At 38.0% G+C, this 18,787-nt stretch overlaps 2 protein-coding genes across 2 annotated transcripts; both read right to left on the reverse strand.

Annotated features, from left to right (window-relative positions):
• Positions 1 to 107: 107 nt before the first annotated feature.
• cplx4a (complexin 4a) lies at positions 108 to 6,648 on the reverse strand. The gene is made up of 3 exons (XM_062478524.1): positions 6,163 to 6,648; positions 2,059 to 2,146; positions 108 to 733 (listed from the first exon to the last, which is right to left on the reverse strand). Exons 1-3 carry the CDS (start codon positions 6,327 to 6,329, stop codon positions 506 to 508), a joined length of 483 nt encoding a protein of 160 aa, XP_062334508.1. The 5' UTR covers positions 6,330 to 6,648; the 3' UTR covers positions 108 to 505.
• A 2,284-nt stretch (positions 6,649 to 8,932) lies between these two features.
• On the reverse strand, positions 8,933 to 18,369 carry lman1 (lectin, mannose-binding, 1). The gene is made up of 13 exons (XM_062478112.1): positions 18,135 to 18,369; positions 16,731 to 16,885; positions 15,630 to 15,737; positions 15,256 to 15,317; positions 14,735 to 14,834; positions 14,471 to 14,594; positions 14,180 to 14,238; positions 13,887 to 14,019; positions 13,435 to 13,622; positions 13,134 to 13,204; positions 9,819 to 9,978; positions 9,564 to 9,688; positions 8,933 to 9,454 (listed from the first exon to the last, which is right to left on the reverse strand). Exons 1-13 carry the CDS (start codon positions 18,337 to 18,339, stop codon positions 9,418 to 9,420), a joined length of 1,527 nt encoding a protein of 508 aa, XP_062334096.1. The 5' UTR covers positions 18,340 to 18,369; the 3' UTR covers positions 8,933 to 9,417.
• Positions 18,370 to 18,787: the final 418 nt, after the last annotated feature.

Raw genomic sequence — 18,787 nt, forward strand, 5'->3', positions numbered from 1 at the left:
CTGCATAAAGTGTGGGCGAAGTGGAACAGATCATCAAAACAAACAACCTCAATAGTGTCAACTTGAATGATGGGATGAAAGATGGAGAAAAATCCAAAAAGCAGGGAGAGGGGAAAAATACAACTATAACAGCATTTATTCAGAAAACACATACCAAAACATCTATATGAATTTAACAAGGATTTGAGAGGAACAAATCGAAAAAAAGACCATTCACACAAGGAGTTTTGGGGAGGTAACAGTGAGACCGGGAGGCTGTTGGAACTTTTCCATAGAGGGGGAAATGGGAAAATCATTGGGCCAGAATTCAGTCAAACCTGCCTGAGCAATATTTTGTTATTTGTTAACATTACTCAAACAACTTATACTGATTTTAAAGAGCCCCTGCACAAATATAGCTCTGTGGGCTTGCTTGAATCCCCACAGTAGACCTCAGACTTCTAAGAAAGGGAAGCCATTTTCTTTGTTTCTCTGTTTTACATTTGGCCTTCTGGGCAGGGGTTCCCTACATGACAGAGCACTTCTCCTCTGCCTTGGTCTTCATCTCCGTGGCCATGGCAGAGGCCTTCTCCTTGATCTGGTCCATGTCCATGTTCTGGATGTTCCCCATTTGCCCCAGGATGGAGTCCTTATCTTCCTCCTCTGTGGCGTCCTCATCTACCATCTTGAGGAGCTCCTCAGGAACATCCACATCATCACCTGCCATTTGGAGCATGTTCTCATCCTGCTCGCTCTTTAGGATTAAGCAGAGAGGCACTTTGGTTACAAACCATATAGTTGAAAATACATAACCTTTATATCTTTATATAATCAGTCAAACCACTCAATGGATTTTTATCTGCATTTGAGACCGTATGATCCGTTCAACACAAGGCTGTTCAGGAAATCTCATCCATAAAATTAAAACACATAAACTAAAGAGGCAATGAAAACGAATGTAGTCCTTGAAAATACCCAATTTTCTTTGGAAGCTTATCCTGAAACACGCACCCACAGACTACACTCCACATAATTAGCTGACACCTGTATTAGCCTTCCAACTTGGAATAGTATCTAGAGATACTTGCCGTACGTTTACATGAAACACTAACTCTATTGGAGTAGAATGATAGAACGATTCTTGATTCTCGTCCATGTATTTCATCTCTGCTCTGTCTAATGAAGGAATATACACACATCAGTTATTGTGGCGGAATAATAGTGCTAGTTTAAAATTAAAAATAAATATCCTTGAAGTTATTTGTTCATTGTATATGTTATCATGACAAAACAACACTGTCACAAACATGTTAATCATGAATGTCTTTCCAAAGAGACACGGAGTGAATAACTAAAGATGGTGATTCTTGGTTCCCACACGTTATGTTTCCTATTGTTAAATTCAACAGTGACCTTGAATTTTGTTAATCAAATGCAGCTAGCAATATTTTCTAAATTCAAATATAAAGACAATAAAAAAAAAAAATTGTGTTGATAGTGTTGAGGGATTTTAATCTTACTGTACCTTTTTTCCTCCGTCCATTTTGAAGAATTAAAATCAAATCCTTATGAAACAACTTTCAAAATGTGTGATAAAACCAAATAGATCCAGTGATGTAGATGGTTCCAATAGTCAAACTCAATCCACAGTGCCTTAACCTTCCTACTGACCCAGAGACACCTGTGGCACAGTACAGCAGATGTCCGTGTGTACGTCTAAAGCCAGGCTGCAATATGGGACTTCCTAACCCTCCTCCAGGTCTTTTATTGAACATCTTGGTCCCTAATCCTTTGGCAAAGTGTCCACCTTCCTTTGCCCTGTATGACCTGACATGTTCTAAAGGGGATAAAGGGAGGCTAGGCCAGTGGGCCATTTACACACTAGGACTGCCTGTACCACTGTAGTGTAGCTGTAGTGTAACTGATCATATCAAGTGAAAGACAATAGATGGCTATACACTGTTGTCAAATACTATGTTAGTAAACAATTTAGAGACTTGAAACCCTAAGTTCTTCAGTGGGTCTAATAAGTCAGAAACATTGTGTGTGTGAAACAAGATGGCTGCCTAAGTTACTTACCTTGGGGAGCCTGTATTTGTCTCTGAGGCATACTCGCAAAGTTGCTCTCTCAGCCTTCTTGTGTAAGAAGTCAGCATCTCTCTCCATCCTAAAATACAAAGGAAGTTGGATATGTTTAACTTTTTGTAAACTCACATAAAAAAAAGATAAAATATACAAAACTAGAGAGGGTACAATTTCTGGGGAAATTGTAGGGTGTGCTTGCTTGCGTCGGTTGCACAGGGGTCCGTTTTTTAATGACATTTTTACAACTGATATTTCTGTATATTTTATCTAAAAATGCATAGGGCCTACTTATTATTTATAAAGATTACATAGATTTAAAAGCATCTTTTTTTTGCTGCTCATTTACAACTCAAAATACGAGTTAAGTGTAGAATGAAATATGATGTCTTCTCATTTCCCCTGCAAGAGGCAGCCTCATAGCTGAATCAACGAATACATTTGGCAGACCGGTGAAATTGACCTAATCTCTATGACTTAAACGTCCTTTTAAGTTTTCCCTTCTCATGATATTTTCAGGCATTTAGCCTACTCATATTGCATTCATTCATGAATAAAGAACCCCCTTTGAAGATTATTCTACGACGTTACCGGCAGTAGAAGATGGAATCGCGAGTCAAACATTACCATCTGCTAACTGAAAAAATGCCCTCAAAAACTTAAATAAGCTTGACATTTATTTAGTGGAAAATCGCTCATTCATAAAAAGCTCACTGTTAGCGATCATTGTCAGTAACAACGCAAAATGCGATATAGCCCTGTGTGGAGAAGCTGCCCCGGTAAATTCTACTACGGTACAGTACTAGACTACTGTGTTCGTCTTGGTAGCGATTGCGTTGGTTGAATTCGATTTAACGTTCCGTTGTAAGGTTTAGGCTGAAATTAATTATTTTCATGAACAGATTGACAAAGTTTAGGCTGTGGCAATGAAGTTCAGGTTAGTGGTCAGAGACTTTTGATTTAAGTAAGGGGAGTGCCGAACATGTTCTGTCGCCGTTTGATTTCCTAAACAGCTGTGTACTGTAGATGTTTTTGTAGTGTGTCTCGCGTAGGCTACAGCGTTGCAGTGAGCAACACTGGTTTGAAACCACAGGTAATGGTAATTTCACCAACAAATCGTTTACTAATGTCAGAATAAATCCTACAACGAAAATGTATATGTGAGGAATGTGTATTTTAACGATTGAAAACAGATACATCATAGACCACTGTAGTATGTGTTGCCCGGGCAACACAGGCTATAATGTCATGATGCTAATACTTCAGTGAAATAGTAGACTACTGTTTCCGAAAGTAGATGTACTTCCTTAATAATATCAGCTTATACTGTACATTACACATCACAATTGTGTGTCATATCACAAAGTAATAAATAGTTATCACCCTGGCCTCTTTGCTTGTGGCGTTTCTGCAGCTGCCTTGCAGTAAAGCTATAGTTAGCCTAGCTATCTCCCAAGTTAACAGATGCGAAACGAATGTTCTTCCAAAGGTAGTCCCGCGTGTTTTCGTGACGTTAGTGACGTAGTGACGTTAGTAACGTCAGTGACTGTGGCTAGCAAATTAGCCACCGTTAGCTTCACTTTTCGCCACAAAAACTTAATTTCCACTTAAACCATACAACGGAACGTAAATTCCAATAGAAGCAACTCAATCGCTACCAAGACGAAACTTTTGACACCTACGTTGTCTATGTAGGCCAAATATTGACTGAGTTTTAGGGGGGCAAAAAAAAATACAAAAAATAATAATATATATGTGAGAGAACAAAGGTTGTGCTCTCGACGAAGGCTTGAGCACATCCAAATATCAGATCAGAATGAGAACTTATGAAGATAATGTGCATACACGTTGGATTAACCTTTCTGCTTAGTCTTGTGCGATTGATTGTATATTAATGTATGGCCAAGTCAGTGTACAGTACACTGACAAAACCTGTGTGTGTGTTATTATATGTGTGTATGGTGTGTTGGTGTGTGTGGTGTGTTGAGGGAGGATTGATTGTTTATGGTGGTTCTTGGTCTGTAATTTTGAATGAGTATAAGTGAGGAGTGCAGATAGGTATTTTAGCCTTGTTTCATAAGGTCCAGGCTTACCCTTTTGTATTTAAAATGTCACTGGCAGTTATAAGGTATATTTCCTTTTTAGTAGTCTTTTTAGATAAAAATGTTTTTCATCTAAACACACATGCTTCACCTACAACCCATCTGCAAAAGTATGATGTCATAGTTTAGTTATAGTGCTGTTTCTCTGGAACTGAGGACGAACAGCATAACCACACACATGATGGAGCAAAATATGTTCAGTATTCAAGATCAGTTACATTTTTGAACAGTTTAAGATTGGATGGTCTTATTACACAATTAATGTATGCTGTTGATGCTACAACGTAAGTTACAGATTAATCTGTCACTGTACAAACGTTACAAACACATGTTTAAATGTGTAATAAATATATATTTTTTGTGTGTGTGAAACAAAGGTATGGTCGCCTGATTTAGTAAACCAATGAGCAAATGAACTAAGAATAGCACATCTCACCAAACATTCATATCTTTAGGTGATGTTGGGGAACATTCTTCACAAAAGATGATTTGTTTGGATCCTAATCCATCTTAGTTAGAATGTTCCAAACTAATCATCCGCTGTAAATAACGTTCCCTATCATCAGGGGCGCCATTAGGGTTTCTGGGCCCCCTGGCTAATTTATACTCTGGGCCCAATTATTTATTTTTTTGTGTGAAATGTGCAACTCTTAGTTCATCTGCTAATTGCTTTACTCAACCAGGCAACCATGCCTTATTTAAAAAGATTACTATTAATAATTCAATTAAACATGAATTTGTAACTTTACAGTTAAAGATCTGATTATTGGGCAGATAACTGTAAAAAAAAAAATATAGAAGGGGGATGGAATATATTGTGAATTTACAAAGAAAAATATTGTCTCAAAAACTGTCTGCCACAATAATTGTTCTAAAATCAAAAGTCACACATCTTAAATCTTGTTATGTAACCTATTTGGGTAAAACATTTGTCAGTGGATTACTGCTGTATATTACAAGAAAAATTGTTTTGTGATGGAGAATACATATATGTACACTACATCAGTAGTGTTGGAGAATACAGACATGTACACTACATAAGTAGTGTTGGAGAATACAGACATGTACACTACATCAGTGTGTGACTTATAGTAAGTCTGCTTCACTTGTAGTCGGACAGGATTCAGATTCTGTTCAATAACTCACTATAACTGTAAGAATGATACGCACCCTATTGGTCAGAAACATCTTTTTACATAAAACAAAATGGCCACCATACATTTCACTCAGCAACACTCAAATAAAGACTACATTTTCTCGGAAACTGTTGATGTAGAGTTAATAACCTAGAAAAAAGTGAAAGTTACACACCGAATACGATTTATTGATTTCTGAAGCTCTGTTTTTCCTGCATCATCAAGCCCCCTCCCCACCTGCAGTCCCAGTGAAATTATCCCTGGTCAATCCCCGGCCGCCATTTTACCATGCAGGGTTTGTATGCTTAGATAATAGGTGGCATATATACTGTAACTCCACATAATAATCTTTAAAAAGAAAATGGGTTGATATTTTATTCCAACTTTGTGGGGACCCCAGTGTTTTTGAGGTCAATTTCAGTGACAACAACAAGCTCATCTGTATCTTTATCAACAACACATTTGTTTAGAAGACAGATAAAGATCATTGAGTGGAGATCAATTGAAGGCTATAATTGTGCTGTTGCTTGATATTGAATCATGTCTACAAAGAGCATTCTAGAAAGTGCACAGTATGGTTACCATGTCTTTTATGACCTTGAGTAAAATTGCAGTGAAAGAAAAATCTTTTTCCAAAAGATGGACATGATTATAACTACTATTTGACAGACTGAAATTCCCAAAAACATTCATTTTATTAAACATATTTATATATTTATTGTAATAAAAAGAATTGAATGTAAAGGAGTTTCCTAGTGCTTGTCAAGGTCAGATTGTTGCTGTGATTGAATTTGTTGTAAATGTTTCATCCCTGATCATCTAGCACTATCAAAACCAAAATCAAGTGATTGTGTTCTACTCACTTCTCTTCCACCACCTGTTTCTGGTACTCTTCATACTCTTCGCGTGTCATCCCTGCTGCTTTGGCTGGGTCGGAGGGGGCGGCCTCCGCCGCTGGTTCCTCTCCTCCACCAAGACCCATTCCCTTCAATGGGTTACTTGGCAACATGCTTTTGATTAGAAAAGCCATTGTGTCCAATGGGGTCTGCTATCTGTTTTTATAACTATAATATTTCAATAGTTGAGACTACTTATTCCCCTATGACGTCTCCTGGGTTGAATTCCTGCACCCGTCAAGTCCACCGGGAGCCTGCCTAGCTAAACTGCTGCTTGTCTATGTAGTGAAGGACACACTGACGGCTAGCAACACACGCGACAAAAAACTGTTTTGCCCCAGCCATAATCTGGATTAAACCTCTATCTCCCTTATACTAAGAGGCAGATGGCCTGTTTTCTTTGTTTGTTTTTTAGAATGTCAAAATGTTATAGATTTCATATCGATGATTAATGCTCACTGATCACATCTGACAGCTTTGGGTACCCCCCCCTCGCACCCTCCCACCTTGAGAGATCATCGTTAAAATGAAAGATTTTGAGAGATCTTGTTATCCTGGTAGCGTCACATATGTTGCTTCCGCCCACTGGTTGTTAATCACATTACTTAAGAAGGGGGCGGCCCGTGTGGCGCATCCACTGGTGATTTCCATTTATACCACTGAGCTGGGGCTAGAGCTGGGGCTGAGGAGCCACAAGAAGCGGGATTACCAGTCTGTTTATCCCCCACTCACACAGCCATCCATATCCTCTGGTTGTCCTGGGCTTTTGTTTAGCAGCACCATGATGGAAAAGAGGCAGTGTAGGCCTGCAGGTCTTTCTATGGCATCAACCGATGTCTCTTTTAATTGGGGAATGAGAGGCGAGGGGGCAGGGAGTCCAGTTTTAGAGAAAGGCTGTTCAAAAGTGCTTGTATATCAAGTCATCCCTGCAGTACATGTTATCTCCAATGCAAATTGGCTGTTGGAGATAATAACCGGTAAATGGGTGAGGATTCAAGGTTTCAGAAGCTTGCATTAGCCTCTCCGTAGGTTATAGGGTGTAGAAAAGCAGTTACAATATGTAAGCTTGGTGGTGGGGGAGGGAGGCTGACGTGTTGTCAACTGTGACAATATCATGTGGGTGAACAATACAAAATTAATCAAACAGTAATCTGAAAATATTGTTTAAAAAAATCCTATTGTCACGGCATATACAATAGAAAGTATGGGAGCCGATGGCCATGAACATAACAAACCCTTCTTTCTATCTCTAAAAGGATTCTATTGCAAAGTGTTATATTACCTGGAATAAATAGGATTTCAGAACATACAGGGTTGAATGTGGTAAAATTGCTCCTTCAAAGAGCAATGATTCCCTCTTGAAAATATTCGGCATTACTTTTATATTGATTGAATGCATTGTTCAGATGAGCCTTTCACTCTCTTTGCAATGAAGTCAGATTACATGAGTATATAGTATATCTGGATATTTAAAACATGTAGAAAAATCTGATTGTGAGAGGGGTAGTGACCACATGCTACTCTACTATTGTGGTCAGTCAGGCGAACATTTTTGTCCTGCTGTCAATTGATTTGTGAAGATGGCATATATGGCAGATGTGCTGGACTTTCACATGCACTGATCAAATCCTATTACAGGGGGTGGGTGTCGGGGAGGGTGTGGGGTTGGAGAGAGAGTGGGCTGGTATGAGGGAGTTAGAGAGAGGTAGGCAGTGAGGCAGAAGGAAAAGGGATGACTGACAGAAAGGGGATTACCAGTGCACTTTAATTTGTAAAGGTTTGAGAGTTGTATCACGTGCATATGCTGCACTACGTGCTATACAGGCAGACATGCACTGCAATGATGTCCACAGACATAGATAGGGTTGTGCATTAACATTCCCAGCTTTGCTGTTCCACTACTTTTTCAGCTTGTAGTGGATAAGATAAACATTCATGTGCATGGCAGCAGGATTACAGAGACCATCAAGACTATTTTGTAACCTGAAGGCATAAGACATCATTGCTCAAACCATCCGTATTCTATAGAGATCTCCTAAAGCCTTTTATTAAAATATTAGATTGCCGCCAATGTTTTCCAGATGTTTGAATTGTTTTCTTGTTTTTTCAGTCACTTGACACAAAGAGGTTGGCCTGCAAGAAATTACAACTCTCACTATCACTTCACATTCTATTCATATTCTTACAATTACTGTAATGTAAGAAACTGAGTAACATCTACTTACTCATATAATAAAGCCTTACTACAACCACTTGACAGCAGTGACACAGTGATGCTTGGTAGCAGATTTTTTGCTGTGTCATTATAGTCTGTTCTACAGCGTAAATGCATATTAAGTACAGGTTGTTACATTGTATAAAATGCAATACTTCATTAGGTGATCACACTGTAACCACGTCATTTATGTAAAGGTCTACTTCAAGGGCAATGAACATATTGCTGTCAAGACCATATATAGCAACCTTGATGATGCCTATAGGCCACAGGGCGCTAGCACCTCATCATTGAATGGCACAGTACTGTAACATGCTCATACGCATCCTCTAAAGTGTCTGCGCACACAATCACTGCAAGTGCTCATGCCCACTGGCACCTGCTCATGATCCTATTAGATGTATTTTATTCAGAGGTGTTCTGTTGTGGAAGAGCTTGGCATAGTAAAATAATGTTTAGATTGCTGTACAGGTAAACGCAATGTTATTGATATAGCTTGATACAAAGGATGGAAAGACACAGAAGGTTTGTATTTGTTTATATAAATTGCTTAGGGAGAGGATCACTACAGTTTCATCCATTCAAGACACAATCACACACTGTACATCTGCTCTGGCCATCAACATAGTTTAGAAATTCAACAAAATTGAACATTTAATCCACAGTTTTCCAAACTATGAGAACAGAGTGCTTTTCAATTTTTTGAGCAATGGGACTTTGTCATGAACTTGTCCACAGAACAAATGTCCAGAACATTTGGCAAAAATACTGTATGGAATATATTACATCATGTTTGGAATCTTGAACCATATGTCCTTCACGTTTCAAGAAAGCATTTACACACAACCTGGAGTTCTGACCAAATTAAAAATAGGAAATTAAAAGTCTCAAACTTAAATCTCATTCTCAAAATACAATAATTTACAAATTGAAAACAAAAACAAACCAGAAACCAGCAAAACAGACAATCCCTTATTTATATATTGTAATTTCATTAATGCGCATCATCAAAAGAACTTCTTTGCTGCTGCTTCTTGTTGACTTCTACACAGAGAGAACAAGTGAATAATAGGGGAGGAAGAAAGTTATTACAAAATAAATGAAGCAGAAATACTATATAAAAAGTGACGGAAACACTCAAACAAGCTCTCACCTGTAGACGATATAGCTAAAGAAGAGGACTGACTGAATGACCACGAAAATCACAAAGTGAACGGTGGACAAACAGGAGGGCATCGCCGGCAGTTCTGGACACTTTACCACTTTGTCACCAGGGTTCTAAAAACAGCAAGGGAGGGCTTAAATCCAAAGCCAAGATTGAGGCTGTACTGACTTCTATTTACAACAAGGATGTCTTTTATTTCTAATGGTACCCATTGAGGGATGTTGTGAACCAGGACATACTCACCCCATTACGTTGGATCAGGTGCTCCACATTCCTCTTAACCACGTGAAGATGTTCCTTGATGTCATTAAAGTGTTGCACAGTCTCATACGTCCCCATACCCACAGCATTGCCTTGGTTCTGGGTTGCTCCAATCTGCTTCAAGGATTCGGAAAACGAGTTTCTGAGAAAACAGACAATATTGAGTTTGATTAAGCATTGATAACATTGTTGCTTGACTGTAAAGACATCTAAATACGAACCTAAAGTCCAGAGATTTGATTTGTCCATGAAAAGATGATCGCTACCTAAAAATGAAGAATAGCCAACTAAGTGTAAGATTGATTCAATATAGTAAGAACTAATTGTTTATTCATTTGAAAGCTTGCAGGAACAAACCATTTACATACCAATATTTCAATAAAGTCTCCTAAATTAATCTTTTAATCTTACTCATGAGACCATATCCTTAAATCATAAACTATGAATTACCATCCCAGTGAGGGGATTGATAAAAAAATAATCTCCTGTAAAAACATGTTCCTACAACAAATGGACAATCTTAAAACATACTTGCTTTGTGACATTATGTAATCCAGTGTGATAAATTTCATTGAATTGTTCAATTAAAAGTAGAAAAATTATGAACAGTTTAGCAATTTACTACCAATCGAAACCCAAGAATATTATTATTATACTCACTACTGTTACATGCTAACAATACAAAACACTACAGTACATTTGCTCTGACATTAAAAATAGTGTTAATAATTTGAGTTGTGGTACAATATGCCAACACCACTCAGGAAAGCACTGATTCTATTTAATGTAACATTTCACACTACCTAAATGTGTAACTTTACTTCCAAACAAAAATATTGGGTCTGTGGTGTGTATCCAAAGCAGGGCTAGTTGTAGGAGGTGGGGCCCCACCAGATTTTTGTATTGCCCCCAAAATGAAGGAAAAAATTGGTCTTGCCGACCAATCATAAAATCTTTATATCTCTTCCTATTTTCTGATTGGCTAGTTATTGCTATAACATTTGGAGCGTGACCTTCCGATGGCCAACATAAATTGTCCACTTCAAAAAGTATCTATAAAAATCACTCTTGAAATTTTGCCCAACCAACATTTCTCAGTGTCATAGCAGTCTGTAACCATGGATGATGAAAATAGATTTAACCGTTTAATAAAGATCACAGGATCCAAAGGATTGTGTTCCTGATCAAATGACATTCTCTTAAAATGTATTATTACTAACAGGGGGCAACCCGACGGTATAACCTTATTGTCTCCAAGAAATTAAAGAAGATTACATTGAAAAAACTTGATAAATACAAGCAATTTGAGTGTAGAGAAGAAAGAGAAAGAGATTGTGACAGCAAGAAAGCAATCAGAGGAGGACAATGTTTGAAGTGTATATATTTAAATTCTGTTGTCTAATCTCCGATGGACAATTGGTGCTAAGACTTGTTTTTTCTTGCAGTGCCACATGGTACACGGCTGAGAGACTGACAGCAAAGACATACAAACAAAATCAAATTTTCCCTCTAAGGGAGGAAAAAGGACATTAAAAGGCAAATCTCCTTGAAAAAGTAAGTGTACATTTATTAAACCCCACGTATAATCTTAATCCAGTACAAGTGACCCATTTATGACCAGAAAGCCCTCCTTGGATATATTAATTTTAAAGACTAAGATAAGGTCATGTGATCAATCAAGTTTTTATTGAAGGGATGAGGACCTACTGAGTCCATAATCTACAAGGTTATGCAGGTCAATCAAGTGCATGCAATGTGAGAATTAATGTATTATGTCAATCAGATTATTTAGTATTAGAACATCACCAACAGGTTTATTAGTATTGTGCTTTCCTTAAACTGAATCACAACAATATGAGTCCTGCCCTTTTCAGTTATCTACCATACATATAGCAAAGCCATAGCTTTAATGTAAATATGACAACCTAATAATTCATCACTCAAGAAGATGTGGATTTGGAAGAATGCTCAGTAAATGCCAACATTTCAGATGTAATGAATGCAATGTTGGATTAAGGACATTCTAAAACAGCTTGGTTGCCCTATGATAAAGCAATGAGGGTCTGGAAGATTACTGTAAGTAGTTAATAACTACATCTTTAATACTTTATTCTGATTAAATGGTTATGCAAATATGCCTGTGTAATTTTAACATGCTACATAAGACAGGGTCAATGTCTATAATCACCTTCATTACACAAAATGATTGGAGAGTTGTAGTATAGTAATAACAGATTAAAAACATACAATGTATTTCATAACTATTCTGATTGTTCTTTCTGTTCTGTAATCCTTTCATTACAGTTTAAGCATGTGCTATGATGATTTACTAAGAATTTGAATACAATTAAAGGCACCAAAACATATATAAGAACAAATACGTTATTGTTAGTATTTATGAAAACCATCACAGTGGTGGTGACAAATAACTCATTATTACTTAGCCTTATCTGTGTACCAAATGTTAATTTGAATTCCAGCTGCAAAGTGGAAAATAGCCATCTTAAAAATTCATTTCATTTCATTGGTTCCTATGGTAGGCCTTAAAACACTGTTGAAAGGAAAGTAAATAATGTTTGTTCCAAAAATGATGACTGGGACCCTATAAGCACGTATTTACCATATAACCAGGCACACTGACCCTGCCTCGTATGTCTCAATTAAAAAAGGGGAATTATAGTCTGCTCATAAATAAACTAAATAAAAAATACTTACAAATAATTATAGTTTTAACTGTACATAATTATGCTGTGGACGTTTTTATATGGTCCATACAAACATCTTGAGCTCCATCAGCTAATCAAAAAATAAAACAATGTGTGCACAAGCTGCCTTACATATACCTAAAACGATAAAAAGGAGTAAAGAACTATTAATTCCTCATCTGCAGTTTTAATATGAATTACATTTTAATTGATAAAACACTACTTATAGGTATTCACGTTCTCAGGGTCAAATCGCAGTACAGTCAGCAAACGAGCTAAATGCAAATATGGTTTAGGGATAAGCCCAGAGGGGATAAGGTGAATATTGTGCCGAGGGAGGGGGGAAGGATATTGGTGGTTACGGTATTGCATACTGAGTCCAGAGAGAAGATGCGTGTTTGTGTAAGGGGAGGGGTGGTCCTACCTGTTACAGTGGGGACTATTGTATTGGGAGATTAAATGATTTAAGGATATTATGGATTAGATTTCAAATGTTGTTTTTTTTCCTGGGGCGTATTCCAATTATTGTGTGTGGAGATAAACAAATACAGTTCAAGAATAACAAAAAACAACTGTTCCTGATGTTACTTACCTCAGCTCATTCAGGTTTTTAAGTACCTCCTGTTGTGTTGCAACCACTGCACCCAACTCTTGACTGGGGGCCTAAAGGGAAACAAATAGTGCATGGTTTAATGATTTGAAAAGAATAAAATAGTTAAGAAATTAGTAATGTAAATTGAATTGGGTTTGGGGCCTTAAGGATAGACAGAACACTGCCATAAAGTGTATTTGTACAACGTGAGTTATGTAATGTGTGTGGATGTATGTTTATGCTTTTGTTCTGTGTACAGGTGCATGTGTAGGCATGTGTGTAGATGTGTGTGTGATCCAACCTGTCCTGTCTCTGTGCCTGCCCCACGCTTGCTCATCTCATCTGTGATCACTGAGACATATCTGCGCTGCTCATCCAGGATCATGGCAAGCTGCCGGTGGAGCTGTTTGATCTCCAGGTGGATCCTGTTCTGCCCTTCGAACACCTGCCGGATCTCCCGATCATTGACACTCTCGTAAAGGTCCTCAACTACACAAGACACACACCCATCAGCCTAATAGTCTCAACACCACTAATTTACAACGAATTGCAACACATATCATCATAATAATAAATATATCTATCTACAAAAATTGGTTATATCCAATTTCACAAAGTTGATCCGCTCCTGCTGAGTTATTTAGTTCTGTCATTTTTGTGGAGCATAACAAAATCTTACTGAACACAAACATCAAAGGCACAGAGAATGAGGTATATTTTAAACATATTTGTTATCTTTGCAGTGAAACTAACTGGGTTCTCCCTGGACGTCCGGATGCTCTTTCTGAAATTCTTCTTTCTTTTTGTCGAGGTCTTGCTGAAAGTTCTCAAATTCCTCCTGGTACTTGTCCTTCTCCTCCTTGGGAATCTCGGCTTCAGGTGGGGGCTTCAATGGGAGAGACAAAACAAGCACTGAACTCACAAGAGGCCCCCTTAGGCTGCACCCCACTCTCATATACTGCTATTCAGAAATGGCCACACAATTTCAGTCAGATGTTCTACTAATTAAATTGCACTGAAGAGTCGTATTAAGGGAATCTTGTTACCAGTTGTTGCCCTGGCTCTGCTAGTCTGAACAATAAGAAGGAGAGAACATCATGGTCGTCTGTAAAACAGAAAGATGTTCATCTGAACTGCTTTGGAATCGTGACTTAAGAGCTCACAAATAATCACTGAAACCAATCATTCAAATGGTCCAAATAAACCTTTTCAGAAGCTGTAAAATCAATCAAAGTTATAATAGCATAGTTGTTAGCTATCCATAAGATTAAAACAATAATAATAATACAGGTAAAAGAAGATAACATGTTGTGCTTTGAAGGATTCTGGAAAGCTACCTGCTAAGCCACCAGTGGCTGCGGAGATTCCAAAGTAGCCTTCCTTGGGAATGACCATGTTTTCTACCTTCGTACAGAACTCATAGTCATCTTTATCTGGTGTGAAGCCATTATTTATAAACACCTGAGAATACAGAGATTTGAGGGTTTATTTGTACGTTATGGTAGGCAGTGACACACTTAAGACTAAATAGATCATTTATAGCACTTGCCATTTATATTCATTTGATGTTTTTTGACATTTCGAGGGTTGATGGGTCTTACCGTTAACGTTCTCTTGTAGTATACTATTTTGGCTCTGACAGGGTATGGTTTGTTTCTGAAGTCCCTTAAGCAAGTTCCCAGAGCTTGGGTTGTTCCATCACTGTAGGATAAACATAGTTTTCCAGTACAGCACAGCAATCCATACAATTCTAAACAACAATCTCAAATGGACAAATCTCAAAAGATATTCAAAACAATATTGTACATAAACGTTTTGAAGGTTTGGGAGGGCAAGCAAAAAAACAACAAAAATATTTTGGAAAAGAGATAAATCCTTTAATTATTTTATTGTAAACACTGCTGTAGCACTGGGCAATGAGGGGGAATTGTGTCAAATCTGAGACGGGCATACGACGCCACTGAACAGAAAAGTGATTTAAAGCTTTCACTGGCCTGCGAGATTACGAAAGATAGAGGATTATTTTCTCAAAGCACAAATAATCATATTTTCTAATCTCCTTCAAGTTGTTAAATTTGAGTTTATCTGAGTGAGCGATGAGGTCAGAGAAAAATTTACTTACTTTTGGTGGTCATAAACAAGTTTTCCATTGTTTCCCACAACTACGATAGCAGGGTTATTTTTCTGAAACAATATTATGAGGAAAGAGTTAATCCAAATCCACCTAATCTACAACACCACGGTCATATGTGTCCTTTCTTTAAACCAGCAAACCTCAAATCATCCCACCTGAAAACAAACTTTTCTTTGATCCAGGTAGAATACACATTATATGTCTACACAATTTATTTACTTTACAGAATATCAATATCATATTTGATATTGTCAAAATTGACTCATTCCCCAAAATGCTATACATTGCTGACCATTACGCACTGAAGAATCGCATATTTTTGTCACGGACAATGTTGACAGACAATAGCATCAGCCACATACCTTGCCGTCATTGTCAAAAGAGTCAAAGAAAATGCCAATGCCATTCCAGGCATCAGCTGCACCATAGACTGGGCCGTCAAGACCTTGTTGAGATGTAAACCAAACAGCCTGTTAGAACAAAAGGATGAATTTGTTACTTGATTAATTACATTATCACGACATTATCAAATGCTTAGTCCCACTTAAAAGCCTGTTCTATCCAAGCCTTTACTAGGCTTGGATAGAACATACCTTAGGCCAAGCTGTCTCTGGCACTGTTCATTTGATACTAATAACAGATGGGCCTCTACTTTGGGGTCTTAAGGTTTGTCAAGGGACGTAGCATTGCAATTAGTTTGAGAGTCTGAACCCCACATTGCAGTGGGTTTAAGAGTCTGAACCCAACATTGCAGTGAGTTTGAGAGTCTGAACCCAACATTGCAGTGAGTTTGAGAGTCTGAACCCAACATTGCAGTGAGTTTGAGAGTCTGAATCCAACATTGCAGTGAGTTTGAGAGTCTGAACCCAACATTGCAGTGAGTTTAAGAGTCTGAACCCAACATTGCAGTGAGTTTGAGAGTCTGAACCCAACATTGCAGTGAGTTTGAGAGTCTGAACCCAACATTGCAGTGAGTTTGCACGCAAACGTTGTGGTTGAAGTTGAAATAAATTGAACTTTAACCGTGTAATGCTGGCAACTTATAGCAGAGGACGAGGTATAAACATTTTTTTACCAATCGCAAAGACCATTTAGAAAAAGGCTAACGTGTATGCTATCTCACTTTGCTGTACTAAAACAGTCATGATTAAAAAAAGCATCAGCTGCAATTGACTATGTTTGTTCATGTGCGAGCAAAGTCCGCTCCCGAACTTGTGCATTTCATGTAATGAGGGCTGCTAGGAAATTTCTACTTGAGGGGGAACAAAACATGATTGAAACAAATCTAATCAACTATTTTCATTGGAACTAAATTTAATTACCCATTATAAATCATGCTAAACATCCCGCGATGGAACTATTTAGGACTTACGTTTGAACACTAGGAAGAAGTTGAGCGGACAGAGAATTCCAGAATACTTATACATTATTACAAAATGAATAAACTTGCAATTCTTTTTTACCAGTCCATCTGCTCCCATTCTTCCTCGACCAGACACACGGAAGGTCACCTGTGCCTCCCAGTTTTCAAAATTGACAGTGTTCTTAGTCCACACCGATCCCTTCTGACTCCTGAGTGAAGGAGTGATCCGGATCTGGTCTGCACTGGGGATGGCATCTAAAACAAGAATGGTGGTTAACCAACTAAAAGGTACCACTACAAAACAGCTAACCTAATACATACTGTATACCTTAGTTGTTGCCCAATAACCTTAATCTAAGTTTAAGTGTCAGATCTGTCGTAAGTGGGTTAATCGTAGGATAACTTCACCCAAAACAAGATAAATGTATGCCCCATTCAACTCAATGTGTTAAATATACAAAATTCAGTACACTAAGGGGTCTTATCCTAGTGTTCACATAATGGCTTGGCTTGTATTCCCCAAAGACAAATGTTGTAAAAGTGCAATCTTGTACAAGGAGCTGCTGTTGACTTCAATATCTCTGGCCTTTGCACCGCCCTTTGAAACTGATTTGTTAACCCTTGCACACCCATAGTATGGGTACAGAACCATTATGTTAAGAACCAACACTGTAGCTTATAGTAAAAACTGTCAACTCAACTTGCATGGTAATAGTTAAAGCTAAACTTTCCACTGTTGAGTCATCCATGCTCTGGTAACACAGTCATAAAGACATAAGTCAAAAACGTATGTTTTTATGTACGATTCTTAAACACTTTACAGTTGTCAGTATTTCCTTGTCTGCTCCACAAGTCTGGTGTTTGACCCAATTGTGTCTTACATGCTAAACTCATGTCTACACATTTGAATGGGAACCATTTTGTTTAGGCCACTACTAGATGTATGTACAGTCAAGATGAAAGAAGCAGACGGAAAACTAGTCCTTTGTGTTTGACTTTTCCTATCCCTATTTGTCATAGGTCGTCAAACAACTATAGCTTTAGCCCATTTTAGGGGGACTAGCAAGATATACATATACTGTGACTTTTGCCATTTCTTTCGTTCACTGCTATTTACCTTTGTATGGACAATATCAATTGTAGTGGCAACATAATCTGACTGTAAAAGGATAACTTTGTGTTAGAAATCCTGAATGACTATTCTTGTTTGGTTCATTGCAAATTCAGGACATTCCAGCATTTGTTCATGGGAACAAAGGTGGGTGGATTTCTCCTACATTGTAAAGACACTATTTGCATATTCACATAGCTAGCTCTAGCTATGGTAGCAGATATCTGGCAACAGTAATAGCATGCTAGCGGCCACTCATGAATTTAGCATGCATCACTTATGCTAGCCGTATCTTAAGTTGTCATATTAATGAAACAACGATCACACAACCACAAGGAAGTGTGCACGTTTGAGTTTATGATAACGTTAGCTAACAGCAGGTGCCAAACTTACTTCCAGTATGCACCCAAAAAGGAATGCTGCCGTCTGGTTGTGACAAGTGAGGTCCTTTGAAACTGTACTTATATTCAAAACGGCGGTGTGGTGGGTCGTCAGCAGTTAAGGAACCTGTGTCAATATTGGCATAAGTCTGGCGAAATATGAAAACAATAAGTATACAAGCATCTACAGCCAGAAGCTTTCCTATGGACACCGCCATGTTTCAATACCAGTGCTGACGTAGCACTGATCCAAGGAGGATGACGGGTACGTCTGAAGGGCCAACAGGGCGCTTCCTCATTGGTCGATTTATTCAGGCACACATGAGGCTGCCAGACTGAGGTTGCTTGAAGCACAAATAGGCCATATTCGTGCGAAATGGAAATCTCACTTTTTATAGGCCACTATACTGTTTACACAAATTAATCACACCATGTCAGTACCTGTTTTGCATTTTTTTACATGCCTGATTTTGCTCATGCTCAGTGGCCAATTATCTTTTTTTTCTCGTAGATAACCACAACCATATAAAGTTCAGCGCCCACTCGATTAGAGAGACATCATAAATGGTGTATGCCTATGTACATTTCGTAGATAATCGGATTAAAAATAATGAGTTTGTATTATCAATACATGGGTAATCTATTTGTTGAAGTAAATGAAGCCTG

Source organism: Osmerus eperlanus, chromosome 14 (genome assembly GCF_963692335.1).
Source record: "Osmerus eperlanus chromosome 14, fOsmEpe2.1, whole genome shotgun sequence".
Lineage (NCBI taxonomy): Eukaryota > Metazoa > Chordata > Actinopteri > Osmeriformes > Osmeridae > Osmerus > Osmerus eperlanus.

What these genes read in the sequence shown, in the direction of transcription:
- lman1 (XM_062478112.1), bottom strand. Translation starts at nt 18,339, where the DNA reads ATGGCGGTGTCCATAGGAAAGCTTCTGGCTGTAGATGCTTGTATACTT. An exon ending in GAATGGGAGCAGATGGACTG is followed by an intron (nt 15,738 to 16,730) that starts GTAAAAAAGAAT and finishes TTGTTCTAACAG; the next exon opens with GCTGTTTGGTTTACATCTCA. An exon ending in TTTAGCTATATCGTCTACAG is followed by an intron (nt 9,455 to 9,563) that starts GTGAGAGCTTGT and finishes CTCTCTGTGTAG; the next exon opens with AAGTCAACAAGAAGCAGCAG.
- cplx4a (XM_062478524.1), bottom strand. Translation starts at nt 6,329, where the DNA reads ATGGCTTTTCTAATCAAAAGCATGTTGCCAAGTAACCCATTGAAGGGA. An exon ending in AAACAGGTGGTGGAAGAGAA is followed by an intron (nt 2,147 to 6,162) that starts GTGAGTAGAACA and finishes TTTGTATTTTAG; the next exon opens with GATGGAGAGAGATGCTGACT. An exon ending in ACAAATACAGGCTCCCCAAG is followed by an intron (nt 734 to 2,058) that starts GTAAGTAACTTA and finishes TTAATCCTAAAG; the next exon opens with AGCGAGCAGGATGAGAACAT.